The sequence below is a fragment of the Eupeodes corollae genome, chromosome 1, assembly GCF_945859685.1.
Source record: "Eupeodes corollae chromosome 1, idEupCoro1.1, whole genome shotgun sequence".
Classification (NCBI taxonomy): domain Eukaryota; kingdom Metazoa; phylum Arthropoda; class Insecta; order Diptera; family Syrphidae; genus Eupeodes; species Eupeodes corollae.
Genome location: NC_079147.1, coordinates 101,194,193 through 101,210,801, shown reverse-complemented (window position 1 = coordinate 101,210,801; position 16,609 = coordinate 101,194,193). Strand labels below are relative to the sequence as shown.

Sequence of the window (16,609 nt, the reverse complement as noted above, 5' to 3'; positions counted from 1 at the left end):
AACATTTGGGTGCAAGTTGAAAACATAAAATTAAATAAATTGGGTGGCGCAACAGTCCGTTTGAGAACTAGGGCCTAGTGACTGACAACTATCAACCATTCCTGTGTGCGAGTACTGTTGTCAGGGATGGAAGGGACCTAGAGTTTTAAGCCGAATCCGAATGGCAAATTTGAGAAAACACTTTTCATGACAAGAATTACTCTTGGAGAACTTGTCAATTCCTCGCAAGAGGCAGTACCCGTGAAAAAAAAACTTTAGGTGGCATAGGCAGTGATCGAACTCCAGACCTCTCGCATGGCAGAGCAACGCACTAACCATCATTCCAAGGGTACTACCAAGTTGAAAACAAGCTTAGCGAATTTCAAAGTTGTTTTCGTAAAGGATATTCCACAATGTCACTTGCGAAGTCAATTTTTGTCAATTTCATAGCAGCTTTTGATTCTATCAATAGCAACACTTTACTATACAAGCTATTCAACCTAGGAGTGTCAATTAATTTTGTCAGCATTATTGAAAAACTGTACCAAAACACCATAGGTACATTTATAATGGAAAAGAAAAATCAGAGAGGATTGAAGTGAACAAAGGCGTAAGACATGCATGTAATCTAAGCTCTTTGCTATTTGCACTTTTTCTAGATGATTTTTTTTGAGTATCTTAATTGTAGAGAAGAGTTTGCTAACAAACGGATCAAAGTGATTATGTATGCACTCGATGACATTGCTATTCTTGACAGTTGATACTTGATTATCAATAAACTGGAAGAATATTGTCAAGAGCGGAATCTGGAAGTCAATCCTGAAAAATCAAAAGTATTGGTTTTTAACAATGGATCTGGCAGAACGGAGAGAGACTAGGACTGAAAAAATAAGCCGAATAAAACTTTAGACGTGACGCGCTTAACATATAGACTAGTTTTTACTTTCCGCTTAAAAATGTTCTTTAAGGGAGGCTAACAAAATTTAAATAACACAACGTGCATCTTAACCTTAAATGTACACATTTCAAGAGCTAAGGTTACAACTTTAGTTATTAAATTATTTATCATATTTAAGAGCAAAACACAATATTTTAGAGGGTTTTTATTGCTTTCATTCAGAAATGCATGAAATTGTTTTGAACCTTTGCTTTCTTTCAAAAAGAATATATTCTTTGTTTTGCCATTTATATTAATGACAAAAACGCTACAAAAATTCAAAAACCCATAAAATGAGAAAGAATCTGATATTTAGAATTTTCTGTTTTTTTTTTCTTTTGACGTAGTTTTTTCGGACTCAGTTTTTGTGAGTCTTTTTTTACTATCGTTATCAGTCTGCTTACTCGTAGATTGAAGCTGATGCTTGAAAATATTTTGATCTTGAAGGAGTCAACGAAACTTTAAAATTGTAGAGAGAAAAATGTTTAGATCTTGAATTTAAGGATATAAGTGCTTTTAAGTACATAATTTCTCTGGTTAAAAAATAAAAACAAACTATGAAAAACAAATAAGCTGGGAAGAAACTTTAGTTTAACAAAAGTGTCTCTTTTGCTATTTTTCGGACATTTGTATTCTTGAAGTTCGTGTTTAAATCTCAGTTCTAAAACATCTAAAGCATATTATCTTCAAAATGTAGATTTCTTTAATTTGTTACGATCTTAAATGTTTATTACAACAGAAAATCAACTTTGGAAGAATTATATTGCCCGCCTGCAATACCTCCAAAGTAAATTCTTCTGAAAACATTTAAATGCTATAGATAGATAGATAGATAATTTGGATTTTATTGGATCAACATTTGAATTTAACAATAGATACGTTTTTACATTAAAAAAAAATCATTATGACATGGCATTTGCCGTCTGCCAGATTGACAACTATAATATATTAATTTAATTACAAAGATATAACCGTTTTAAATAACATATGTGTTTAAAATAAGGAATTATATGGAAACCAATGAAATTTAAAAATTCAAATAAGATACAGTTAAAGGTTTGTTTAATAAAAAATCTTCGTTAATTATTCTTGCTCTATATCTGAGCGCAATTACACAATATTCATAAAGTCTATTAACGTTCATATGATTCAATTCGTCCAGGACTTGCTCTTCAGATAAATCATCGCTCCCAACAACGCTTCTTCTGGTTTCTTTCAGAGTTGGGCATCTTCCCAAAAAGTGAATGACGTCTTCTCTTTCTCTCATGTTGCAAATGCTGCATTCTAATGGTAGATCAGGTCTGTGAGGCATGAAGTTCAGATTGATAAGCTCGCTGCGAAGTCTGACCATTGTAGCGATAACATTAACCTTATTAGAGTCACGAAAATAGTTTTTCTCTGCCAAATTGTGATTTAATCTACTGTAAACTGTTATGTAGATGGAACTGGAGGCTTCAGCTATATATTCAGCTCTACATTTCTCATCCACCTTAAAGATTACATTGTAGAAGAGAGTCTTGCAACTACCAATGTTTTCCAGGCTTAAATCAAAGCTTAAGGCTTCTCCGTTAAATGACCATTTCTCGTTAGAAGCATTTCTTCCACCACCGTTTTTAAATATCATCACTTTAGACTTTTGCGTATTAACGTTTAAGTTCCATAAGCAACAGTAATTATATAACCTGTTTATCATGAGCTGTAACGCTTCCGTCGAATACGCAAACATGACAATATCATCTGCAAATAATAAGGCCTTCATATGTGTTCCTGCGAAATCCACGCCACCAGGAAGATAATCAATCAGGTCATTTATAAAAAGTGAGAACAAAGTGGGGCCCAATGTGCAGCCTTGCCTTACTCAGGATGAGGTCACAAACCAATCTGACAACTCTGCACCATTCCATACAGCCGCTCGCGTTCCTCTATAGAGATTCTCTAGCGCACGTCCAAATTTCATCGATAACCCCGCGTTATATAGCTTGTAGAATAAGGCACCTCTATTTATTGTATCGAATGCCGCTTGAAAGTCGATAAAAAATACATATAATTTCTTTTTTTGAGCGATAAAGCTTTCTGCAAGACTTCGGAGTACAAAAATATTGTCCATTGTAGAGTAACCTGCTCTAAAACCTGCTTGAAACTCTTTCAGTATGTTCTGAGACTTAATCCACTTGTTGAGCCTTTTCTGCATCATCGTTGTAAGAATTTTATATGTTGCATTCAAGAAGGAAATGCCCCGATAGTTTGAAGCATCCGCGTATGATCCTTTCTTATGTATTGGGAATATAACAGCTTCTTGAAATTCATTCACTACCAAATTCCCCTCTATGACTTTATTGAACATCGTAAGAAGTCGATCATTAAGTGCAGAAGTGCCATATTTGTAAAATTCGGCTGGGATACCGTCTGCGCCTGCTGCTTTCCCATCTTTCAGAGTACATAACGCTTGACCCAATTCTTGTGCAGTAAACTGCGAGTCCAATGTTTCATTGGTTATACCAGGTGTTGCATATTGCCAGATAGATGGCATCATTTCTGGGTTGAGAAGTTTCCGAAAGTGTTCGGCTAGCATATTTGCACACAGATTTTTGTGTATTGGCGGTTTTTTACCATTTAGCTCCCATGCAAGTTTCCAAAACGTTGATGCATTCTTACAGGAGGCCAACCTGGCCGCTTGTCGTTCCTCATACTCTCGCTTTTTGCTTTTGCACAGTTTTTTATATGTCGCATTAGCTTCGATGTATATGTTTCTAAATTGACCTTGAGGTGAGTTTCTGAAATTCCTGAGCCATGCGAATGAAATTCTGCGTGCCTTCTGGCATTCTTCGTCAAACCAAGGCTCTACCCTTATTTTGTTTCGTGTAGTACTAATCTGTTGCTGTGGATAAGATGCCTTAACGATTTGATCTAGCAAGCGAAAGTCCGTATTTTGGCGGTTGTGTAGATTCGTGTCCAAACGTTGTCTGTATAATGAGGCTTTTGAGAGTTTCCAGTTGAGTCTAGGAAGTAATTGGTCGATGTTATTTACTACAGTTGAATGTCCAGTCATCCGTAAGGTAACGACTATCGGCAGATGGTCTGAGTATGGAAGTTCTCGCACCTCGAAATCAGTCACAAAGGGTTCCCAATCTTATATGCTATATAAAAGAATGAGATTTTCGATCATCAAAAATCATCATCAGTTTGAAAATTTGACCACACGAGCTTCCATTGATAGACAAGATTATTGAAATCTGTTGATTAAGTTCTTGGAAAAATTTGAAAACAGAATTAGGTACGCCTTTATGAGGGGTACCCTTTTGGAGCAAGACCAAAATATGTTTTTTCTTGTAGAAAGAGGCCAAAATAATAAAACTATTAGAGAAAGTACTGAACAATTTAAGGGTGCATTTCTGAAAAAAAAACGCCTTTTCGAATTTACACCAACAAATTTATATGGGGACTGCTGTTATTTTTAGTATTGAAAAACGAAAAAGGGGCCAGGACAGACGGATGAAATGGGGGGACCCACTTTTTTCATTTTTCTATCTTTGTAATGTCATGTTTGATTCGAAATTTATTACGAATGCAATAGTTGCCATATACATAGTTCCTATGTGTCGGAAGTAAAAATCACTTCAATGTTCACTATTTATATGCATAGAAAAAATAAGTTGGAATTGAAGGCTAGTTTAAGAAATTTCAAGGCAACTTAATATAAAATTGAAGGTGTCTTATTCAAGGTTTTTTTTCCTTTAAACCTGAACATTAGCTCTTTTTCTTGGAAACAAATTTTATGAAAATAATTTAAGGCATTACACAAGTTACAAAATTTTAAATGTTTTTGACAGCAAACCACTTTTTGATGAATGTCGTTAAATTACTTACAAATGTTTACTTATACAACTTAACTGTATAAGTTTTATGGCTCATATGACAACCCCCCCCCCCTGAATCGTCCATTGGTCAAAGTTTGATGAATTTTTGCTAAGTTTTTCGAATAGGGCTGAATGTCAGATTCATAGTATATTCTTGATCCAGCCCTCAGTTAAAAGTGCTTCTTTTTGGGGTCATATCCATTAACTCAATACGAATAGTTTTGAATTGAAGGGGATTCCTACAAAAATACAAACAAATTATCCGGATCCGGATCCGTCGTTGACTGGTCTTCTGTCTTCTTCTTCTTTGAATATATATTTAAGACAAAGGAGAATTGATCAGACTTAACTCTAGACCCCATCGTAACGGGGTTATCGATCTTTGCATCCTCTGTAATAAGCATAACAGAGAGAATGTATTACACTTCGTACGCCTTCGTCCAATGCCGACGGAGATAAGGCGTGTTTAAAGCTCTCTGCAAGTTGAAGAGGTTATAAACTATCTGAATGGTGCGAACTGAAGAAGATAAAAGCCCGAATAATCGATGAACATTTTTGATCCAAACCATTAACAGAGATAGGAATTTTAAGAAAATTAATTTGAATTCAATAGAATCACGTGAAAATTTTGATTTAACTAATCTAAAAGTCCCAAAAATTTGTTTTGTCTAAACTAAAAGTTTCCTAAGATTAAAAACAATTATTCATGTGTCTAATTTGATTTAACTAATCTAAAAGTTATTAATCTATTTCAATTTGTTACTTATCGTCATTTGAAATGAAAATTTAAAAAAATATAATAATAATTATGGTTTAATATTAAATATGTTTAATTACTAAATTACAATATATAGACAAGAATGCCCCTTAGGCAGACGAAAGTCCATGTCATGTCTTTTAAATAATAATTCCATAATTCATAAAAATTCAAATTTCTAATACCTTCTTCGAAAAAATTGGTAGAAAACGTCGTTAAAATTGTGACTATTAAATCATTAAATCTTGATCATTGAAATGACAGGGAATAATAGAGCTTGACAAACCATTCCCCATAAGCCTAGTGCGGCTAAATAACGAATCTCTGTAGTTCATCATAATCCCGAAGTTGGTCTCAAGGATAAACTGATAGACAATCGTAGAAGAAGGAAGAAGCATGGGAGTGGGAAGGGAAAGAATGCAACTGGCTATTTCACTAAAGAAGAGTCTTTAAAATAATGGTAAAAAGGGTGGGGCAAGAAACCTTCCGACGATGTTAGAGTATGGTAATTGAGTTATCGATGTTATTATCGCCAATCTTCTTTGAATACTGTCGAGGAGGCCTATGTTAGTTTCTAGAGCATCACTCCAGAGACTTGAGTTTTACTTAACAAAAAAATAGAAACTTTTACAAAAAGATAATGACAAAATTTTGTAAAATTATTATGGTTTTAGAAAATTTTTCGCTAGAGTAAAGAAAACGGAAAAATTGAATACTGAATGTAAAGTTTTCACATCTTCAAAGAGTATTTTCAAACTTTTGTACATTTTTAAGTAAAAATTAATTATGTTACGTACGCACTACGCCAACATGTTCACCACACTCACATCACATGGAGTATAACAAATGTAATAGCCTTCTGCTACATGCAAATAACACACCCAAGTGGCAACTGGCAATTTCACCATCGCACTCTACTGGATTTTGAACTTTAATTCTTAGAGTTCAACTCCAGTATTGTGCAAAGAGGTTACAAGTAGAGGCCAAATTCAATACTCTCATTACTCATGGGTAATAACACTGTCAGTACATGTTATATCAAAGTTGAGTTTTATAATTCCAACAGTCTATTCAAACAAGGGTTCGAATATGTTTTTTTTTTTAAATCTGCGTTTTGTGACTTTTGAGTCACAAGCACAAGGGCGTTGGACGGTTTTCCACCGTTCCTTAAACTTTTAAAAAGTCACACATTGAGGTCGCGGTGCGAATTTAGATTGCCTTTGTGGTTTTTTCCACTTGCCATTTTTATTTAACTTCAACTTTGTTCCTAATATTTTGTATTAGTAAAAATTAACATCCATAATATCTAATTGATTAAATTTTTAAATCCGTCTTTTATTTACTTCGACTTTTCAACGTTCGCTGTAGTCCGCGGACGCCGGACAGCACGAACGCGGTTGAGAACAATGAGAACTGAGAACACAGCAAAGCTGCTTTCTTTTGTGTGGTTTGACTGAATGTCCTACAACTTACTCGCGACGACAAGAGCAACCGTCACAATTAAAATTATTTGTGAATGAAAAACATCACATCTCATGTTTAACAAATGTCTGTGAAATTAATTCAAAAAGTTAACCACTTTTCAGAAAGATGATTCCCTCAATTGATAAACTATAAATACACGATTATTTAACAACAAATTATATTAAGGAATTCAACACTGAAAACGTCGCTGAAATCAAACGAAGAAGAACTCTTGAAAATCGCTGCTTCTTTGAACCTTGTCAAAGAATGATGAGAGTGCCTAAGAATGATTCGAAAGAAAAATTCTTAAGGTGATTTTTGGAGGAGAAGATACAACAACGAACCGTGAAGTTAAAAGAATAAAAGTCCAAGGATTTATTCTTTTGGGTCCTTCTTCCAAGCCCAGTCCAGAAGGCCTTTAAATCCAATCGCGAGAAACGGCGCAGTAGAAGTAGAGGAAGACCTTGAATCAGGTGATGCTAAACTGGAGACAGCTAGCGAGAAACCGAGCTGGTTGGAGACTCATGTTGGATGAGGCCCAGGTCCGCACCCGACTCTAGCGCTATCTTGAGTAAGTAAGGAAGTCTAAGCCATTCATCTTGTTTATTAGTGAAAATCTTAGACAAAATAAAAAAAACTTGATACCTTAACCACCAAGCACCGACTGATTTATGAAGACATTAACCATTTAATTAAGTTTTTTGCTAAGTTAATAAAACAAAGTGTATACAAAAAAAAAAACAGAAAAGAAACAACAAGGACATAAACTTAACAACTGGAGATTTACCACCTTTCGTTCAAAGATCGTTTCTCTTTTCTAAAAGACCGAATATGGTGCTCCTCTCCAGCTTAGGAAAAAACAAACTGAACTCTGTATTGGCAACCACAAATTTGTTTAAGTGCATAAAGGACCTTTCTGAAAAGAACTTATATGCATACAGACACATACATATATCTTAAATTTCCAAATAACCACAAAAGACCCACCAAAAGGTATCTGAGTGTTGCACACCACACGACGTCGTCGTCGTTCGCCGCCGTCTGCCTGTTTATGCTTCTATCAGGAAGCTCATATATTAGTCTAAAAATAAAAATGGAAAAACCAGGACACAAACTCTCTCACATTTAAAACCTACACATCGCATTGGCAGGAGGATAATATTTATGCACAATTTAGGCAGCTACCTCCTTTCGTCGTTGGTCGTCTTGCCGTCGTCATAGTCATCGAGTTGGTCGCGTCGAAGACGAGCGACGTTATTCACGAACTCGTTGGCCTGTTCTCCATATTTTATGCTCCAAGGAGTGAACATCAGAGGAGCGACCACCGAACACTACACACAAAAGTGAACTAAACACTGAATATATACAAAGTGGAAAATGTATATACGAGTACCATAGGTACAACCAAAGAAAGAACAACTAAAATGGCAGCATAAATCTTATAAGAGCTTAACATGCTCGGGCGGTTTGGGCGTTAAAGGACGTTCGTCGGAAGTTCTCTTCTCTCATCAACTTTTCTGGCAAAAATAAAGGAGTCAGTACTTTATACTCAACTCCGACTGTATAGCTTGAAATTTATTCATTTGTCCGTCCGTCGCGTCGCGTAGTCGTTTGCGTTTTCGGCTTTGCTCTTTGCTCGTCCCCCGGACGTCATCGTTGAAATCCTCATAGATCGTAGTGCAACGTTTTATAGTCGAATTTCTGAAATGTGACCCGACCCATTTGAGAAAATCCAAAACAAGCAGCACCATATACGAGTTTTTGAGATCCTTATGGCAAGACCAAAAGTTCCACAAAATGCAGGGCCAAACGGGCGCAGTCGAATTAATTATGCACCGCATAATCGCATTCAAGACAGGTTTGCATTGGGAGTCCGTCTAAACCGTATATCTACCCAAATATTGATGCCACACCATTCAGGATTCACATAGCTGCACATATGTATGTACCGAAGTCATAGAGACCATTGTGATTCGTATTGGTGTAGTAAAAGCTTGTTATAGGCAATTTTGCAGTGGGCGAAGTTTTGCCACTCACAAAACGGAAATTCAACCTAAAATGGACGGGCCTAGTTCTTTTTTTGTGCCTTTTTAATATTTTAGCCCGCTCTATGCCGACAAGTTTGGGAATTGATTTATAACCGTTTTGGGAGAGTGGGTTTGTAGTACATGTATAAATGGTATGTACGACTATGTGAAGGGAGCACTGCTGAGGAATGATTTAATGTGTTCCACGTACCCTAACTATGACAGATTGAACATGCGGATATGTTTGGTGCAGACGACGAAAGTCATTGGTGTTTTATGTTTTTTTTTTTGCCGTTCGGTTCTCGGGGCGAACTGCGAACTCTACCACTGTTCTGTGCTGATGGTGATGGTGTGCTATCATGGAAAATGGCTCATCCACTCACCCTAACCTTACCCCAATCCAAAGGCACGAGTACCCAACCGTTGAGCCGTTTTTAGGAAATATACACGAGCACCATATGACCAATTAATTTATTTGGCATCCCTGTTTTGTGCCCCAAGGACGAGGGTCTGCCATTCATCGTGGCGCTTTTCGAATTTTTGATCGAAATAAGTTTTTTCTTTTGTTTTTGTTTTTGTTTTTACGGCTTGTTGTGAGGTTAGTCCAAATTAAACGGCATCGGCTTCAGAGCTTTAGTTTCGACATCGCATATAGTAGTTACCTAAAGTTGTTATTGATGGCCGTTGTGAGATGTGTGGAGAGTAAATGAATGATTCCATACGAAGTTGGAGTATGTACTATGTTCAGGTTGGTTCTGGATCTATAGTCGATGGGGAGAAAAGTTATTGAGAAAAGTTTGTTATCGCATGCTTATGGTGAGAAAGTGGTTTAAGCTACAACGAGCCAAAAACACTATACTTATTCAGGAAGAGCATTTATTGAGATTTCACCGTAGGCTCCCACTCTCATGGCTATAAAGCTTCATTAATCGGTTGTTGGATAAAGTTTTGAAGTTTGAATGGTTAGTGGTTTTGTGTTTCCCTCCCGATAGAACGATTAAGAGATACTATACATATCCATACTCTTATGCCTACATAAGTTTAAATATACGAGTTCGAACAAACGCAGTTTGATGACTTTTATTCCAATAAAAACAACTATATAAGTTGTGAGGTTATGGTTAAGCGGTGAGACAAGTTACGAGTTGTATAATAAATTGTATTTGTAATGTGCATGTACTGGATAAAATTAATTGTTAAAAGTTTTTACTTTTTTTGTAAAGGACTCTTTTACTAAGTGATGAAAACGAAATATTCAGAATTGTTCTTATTGTAATTTATTCAAAACAATATTTTCGTGCAATCTTTAAGGAGGCTTATCAAAACTGCAAGGGTTGCACGTTTCCCAAGTTTTACGGTAACACATTAGGACAGTGCTTTTTTTATTGTTTAAACTCTACAAAAACTTTTTGACCACAGTTCAAAAATTTAGTGCAATAGTTTGCAAAAAAAAACTACATTTTTATTTTAGAAGACAAAAGCTTCAAAATTGTTCTAATGTTCGATTAAGGAGTTAATTTATATAATGCCGACTAAGAGAATAATGAATTCAAAACTGAGCAACTTTTCTGCTAGAAGATTCGTAGCGCAAGGTGGTGTTCTATTCCCTTTGGTCTGGATGGGGAGGATTTCCGAGTGGTTGTTTACTCGGGTAACGTTGCTATAGCGATTTCTTCAGTTAGCTCTTACAAAATGCTTAAAAAACCGAATTATTCTTATTTTCGAGGAAATAAAATATTCCATATGTTAACCCTCCAAATTTTTAAGTTATCCAATAAAAATTCTCAGACAAGGCTAAAAATCAGGTTCTTGTTTAAGATAAAAACTAAATTAGAAACGCAATATACAAGAAAGAGTCAAAAAGGATGAACTTCAGCAGGGTGTCGATGGTAAATCCAACGTTGTACTATTACATTTACCGATGGAGGCAATTAACATTTATATTAGGTACACTCTTCAATAATGCACTGAATTATCCAGTGCATTGGAAGACTGCTGTGGTTCATACTCTCCCGAAAAAGAGAAAATGCAATTCGAACCCGGCAAATCTTTGGTCGATAAGTCTTCTTCCGGGCATCAGCGCAAAGTTTTCGAAAAGATCATTAATAGAGCTCTGACTAAGTAGGCCGTGGACAACAAAATAATTCCGGATAAACAGTTCGGGTTCAAGGCAGGTCATGACACAATTCAGGCTGCTTCCAAACTCGTTTCTGTTATCCAATGGAATAAATCAAAACAACAATACACAGGTGCTGTTTTGGTTGTTTTGGAAAAGGCCTTTGACATCGTATGGTTAGAGGGTCCTTACCTAAAACTGAGCAGGCTTGGCATAAACAAGCCATTGTTGTATATACTATATGATAGGCTTCACGTTAGAAAACTTGTGGTCAAAAGTGGCAATGTAACTTCTACCACAATATTCCAAGTTAACAATGGTCTTCAACAGGTAGCTGTGAATTCACCGATTCTCTTTACCATTTACACCAGCGATCTGTTAGGTATTCTTACAAAGGCAATTGCGTACGCCGACGATCTAATTGCGTACAGAACGGCCCGAAAGGTTGAGGTTATTAGAATTCTCCTGCATCGTGATTTCGACAAGATTCAGCGATATTGCGACGAGACAATTCTGTTCTGGACTCCGTTGGCTGGGGCCACGAGGAATACGTGCAAGAATTGGCGCAAGATGAGCATCATTGATCTTCTCGGGCAGCGATTAGCGAGCAAAAGTGAATTTGTATATTTATATTTCGACAGACATTTAATAAATGCTGCTCGGACCAGGGCCAGAGGAGCTTTCGCTCTGACGAAACGGCTGTCTTACAGCAGTCGGCTTGACCCCAGAGCGAAGGTAATTTTCTACATGGCCATCATACGGCTGATGATCGTTTATGGTTTTCTTGTGTGGTTCAACGTTTCCCCTTCCCAGATGGAGAAGTTTCGGGTGTTTGAGCGACAGGGTTAACGACGCTGTACCAGCTAATATCAAACAGCCGAGTTGTGCATTATTATTCCAGCGAGGCCCTATACAACGGGGCTCGCATCAACAGAACTGACAGTTTCGTGATACAACTCGTTAGAGGTCACATTGCAAGAGCTATGTCTTCGACCAACAATTTAATTTTTGGGGCGTTCTATCCGAACGACGAGTATTTAGAAAGTGCACGCTTCAGCGGCTTCATTGCACCAGATGCATTCCTCTTTTTAGATAGATGCGGTCTGATACAGGATAGAACCTGTTTCGTGGCTTCAATATGCACTTGATAGTGGGTATTTGGGGTGGGGGTTTAAGCCTTGGCTGGCTTACAACAACTACATTTTGACAGACCCTTCCAGATTTCTATTCCTTCTAGATCTTTCTGGGAGGATAGTGCATTCCTGAAAAAAGAGTCAATCCACTTTTACACTGATGGATCAAAAACTAAATAAATGGGTTGGTGGAGGTTTGTCCTCTAAACCACTGAAATGAAGTCTCTCATCCCGCCTTCCCAATTATTGTAGCGTGTTCCAGGCGGAAGTTTTGGCGATAAAAGAAGTCTTGTCTTATCTTAAAGATAACGTGATATCATCATTTGACATCCGTATTTTCTCAGATAGTCAGCAGCTTTTAAACGTCTGGACCCTGTCTCTATACAAACTCTTTAACTCTGTACTTGTCCTGTTCAAAAACGCAAGAACTATCTAAAAGAATTCTTCTTTAACGATATAATTGATCTCAATCATACTAAGATTTTCAGTCTTTTACGTTTCGTAAGGGACTGAAACTGGTTTGAAGAAAGCCTCATGTGGTTTCACAATGTTCCATTAAAGTGGCACAAGTTGTGTCCTAACCTTACGTAAGTATGAGCTAACGATCTCACAATTCAATGTGTGTATTAAAAGTATTTTAGGATAGTAGTGCGATCGTTAAAATCGTTACCGAATGGTCTTAAAAAATATAACAATAACAATTGTTTGACGTATGAATTACATTTTTCTCCCAATATTTAAATATTAATGGTAAAAGTAATTTAAAATTGTCCTTTATAGAGACATTCAAACTTTTCGTGACATTATCTAAGCAAAGATCTAGGTAGGTTTTGTATCTTGACCAGTAGTAAATAGTTCAGTAAATGTCCTACGCGTTGACGAAAGTCAAGATATGCTGAGAAGAACGCCGTCCGTTGTAAGTTAGCGTGTACCAGGGTATCTAATTCATTAGATCTCGCACTATCGTCTTTTACAAGAACCTGACCCTTGGGAGACCACATTGACGAAGGGTACAATAATAGGCTCTGGAGTAGATGAAAACTGTCCTTAATTTGTATTGAAGACTTATCAAATTTGAGAAGATGTTGATTCCATTCCACATTACTCGTATATCCAAGAACTTCCGATGCATACGGAAAAAGCAACTCACGTTAGCAATTAACATCAGCGTTGGTCGATGATTATATTCGTTTCCTTTGGATTGAAGTTGAAAACCTGTACGACTAAGACACAAACCTACAGAGGCTCTCAATGGAAAGCTGTATGACTCAGCTGAGTTTTGCGCAAAAACCAAAGAAAATTATACAATTCGGATGGAGGCTGTACTAAGAAGTCACTGCCGACACTATACTACATGACTCAACATACAAAATTAGCAAATTTGGTATTTCAGAAAGTAATGTTTTCGTTAAAAAAAATACCCTCTTTTCCAAGTACTATTCACACAACACTTTTTTTCTAGGAAAATAGAATAAAAAACAACACTTCTATTTTTGGAACAAAGCAAACTTAAATAGATCAATCCGTTAAGACCATAGTGAATAGTTACAGAGAAAAGTTCGTCAGTATTGAAAGATGTTTAAACATTGTATTCAATTATTTCCTGGAATAACTATTTTTATGTTATGCATTCCTAGAAGCTCCAATGTGGTATCGCCTAGCATAGAAATCACCCAATCTCCACAAGTACATTCTGTTGTTTTCAACACTTTATTATCTAAACCTTTTGAATTCTAAACAAACGTTTGCTTTTATGATTACCCTGGATCTAATTTTGTATAAGCAAGCACAAAATTCAATAACTCGCATCCTAATCTAACTATAGAACATAAACTTACATCAATACAAATTTGACCCAACATCCAGGATGTTGCATAAATGTATTCAAATATAGCTAAAGTTAATCCAATTTTCCATCCAATCAAATTATATACTCAGTTATTTATGAGGCACTTACAAATTAAATCCATCACCTAAGCCCTCTAACAGGCCCATACCTTAATATGAAAAAAAGGAAATTGTCCGATTCTTTTAGCTACATAAAGGCTATACGCTACATACCTTCAATGATATGTACCTAAGTTACCTACTTAAACCCACCTATCAACTGACTTGACTGGACCTCTACCAATCTGAAGTGTAATAAAAATGAAAAGAAAAGAAGAAAAAGAAAATAAAACTCAGCCCATTATGTTGCCCCATATTCTTTGATAGGTCTCCATTATCATCTAAACAAAATCTTACCATTCATCCTTTAGTCAATCCTTTAACCCAAAGAATTCTAATTCAATTGAAAATTCTTAGTATCTATAGTTTATTTTATTTTTCTTGTTGTTGTTGTTCGTCCTTATATCGTTTTCTTAGTTTTTCGTTGTTTTTTTCTTTGTGTCCTTTTTGTTTGACTACACTTTGGCCCCACTTTGCTTATAACAAATATTTAACTTGATCCCCCCTAATCCCAATTAAGAAGAGAAATAAAATACAAAAAGAAAATCCATACAACAACAATAAAAGAAAAGAAATAAGAAGAAAAAATGTAAAAAAAAGGAAAAAGAAAGTCCAAAAGACAAACCTTTTTTGTCCAGTATATCGATGGCACTGGATTGCCAGATCCTTTGCACTCCAATGTTATTGGGCCACCCTTTCGCGCCTGCAATTGCCCGGATGTTGGTATCGCTCTAACACTTGGTGGAACTGGAGAACAAAAAGAAATTTAAAATAAGTGACAAGTTGAAAGTTTAATCCTTGATAATTATTCAAAAGGATAAACAAACAAACATACAACATGCACAGAGACTCACAAGTATTGTTTTTTTTTTTTTTAAGAATGTAGCAAGATAACTTTATCCTTGAGATAGAAGCTCTGCCAGGATAAAACAGGACAAAACAAATGAGACAAAATAAAAATTAAAACAAAAAAGAAACACACAAAATATGTAGCTACGGAGTGTTAACAAAGCGGTCCTTTCTATAAGGATTGCCAGGATTAAAAAGGAACAGCGGGTGGGCATTAATATGAGACGATGATGATCATTCTCTCTTCCTTCACTCAAAAAATTTACATAGATACAAAACCAAAACTTACCAAGAATTTCGACTGTGTGCACTTGGTCCCTGTTCACTTTGTCACTGATTTGACATACATAATCTCCGGCATCCTGCGGCTCCAAATCAGATATTTCTAAATTGTAACCATCTATCAGTCTTATTCTTTCATCCCTTGTCACCATAATATTTGAGGCTGTAAGCACATTTATTCCACGTCGCCAAAGTAACACGAAGCTGCCTGTAAATAAATATAAGGACATAAAAAAAGAATTAAGGACATGAATTTACCAACATTTTCTTAGTTAGATACCTTCAAACATGTATGAAAATGAAAAGAAGACTCTTTTTTAGAAACAAAAGGGGGTGGGCAGAGGGGTAGGATAGGAAATTAGAATGAGAGGCAGTTGTCTTAGTGGAGTGCTAAATAAATAAATCACTTAAAGCTGTCACAAAAGTTCCCGTTCGTCTAATTTTAAATTTATTGCTGTGCTGGGACATTGCTACCGAGTCGACCAAGTGTAATTTTGATTGAGGTTTTTTGTTCTTGTTGTTGTTTTTGTTTGTTTTGGTTCTTAAAAAGCAAAAAGGTTGTTGTCTTTTCAAAGGTAGAAACTTTGTTTTTCACTTTTTGTTTTATATTTTAGAAATCCTCAGAGATATTTTATTGTGTCTTAAAATAGTTCTACGCGTGTATCAATCATATTTTTCTGAAGCGGTTTTATTTTGGGGTTTAAACTTTTTCCTATAATATCAAAGTTTAGGCAGGGGATAGTTTAATAACTCATTTTTGGACACAAATAGGAAATCCAAGAATAAAGTTATGCAAAATTTATGGTAATCACAAAGTTTTGGCAAATTGATGTTCAAAAGTCAAACATACTTCGAAAAAAACATATTTTTACAACAGTTTTAAAATGTAGTATGATATTTTTGCTATTATCATCAACGATTGGAAGTTCTACCAAAATAACTTTGATTCTTTATTTAAACTTAAATAACTATCGATTTCTGAATGGCAGGGGACTATTTCAAAGGATGCAATGTTACAATTAATTTAAGATGTATGTAATTTTAGGTTAACTATTTGGTTGGGCTCAGTAAATTCGCGTTGGGATTTAGTATACACTTTTTATTGTGTTTTGAATTCAGGATTATTAAATCTACAGATGCTAACGTTTTGCAGAATTTTAAACCAATAAATTAACGAAAAAGAAGAAGGTGTTTCATTTTCGTTTGCATTTTGAAATGGAAGACCCGAACTTGGGAAGATAATCAAAATGACCGAAAATTC

The 16,609-nt window shown here is 35.8% G+C and overlaps 1 protein-coding gene across 1 annotated transcript in view; it reads right to left on the bottom strand.

The window, feature by feature from the left end:
- Window positions 1–16,609, bottom strand: part of LOC129954017 (neurotrimin) — a 480,552-nt gene that overhangs the window by 62,447 nt on the left and 401,496 nt on the right. Inside the window, exons 4-5 of the mRNA XM_056067610.1 lie at window positions 15,356–15,556; window positions 14,843–14,964 (exon numbers count right to left, since the gene is read on the bottom strand). Coding sequence (XP_055923585.1) covers window positions 14,843–14,964; window positions 15,356–15,556 — 323 coding nt within the window. The remainder of the gene's footprint in view (window positions 1–14,842; window positions 14,965–15,355; window positions 15,557–16,609) is intronic.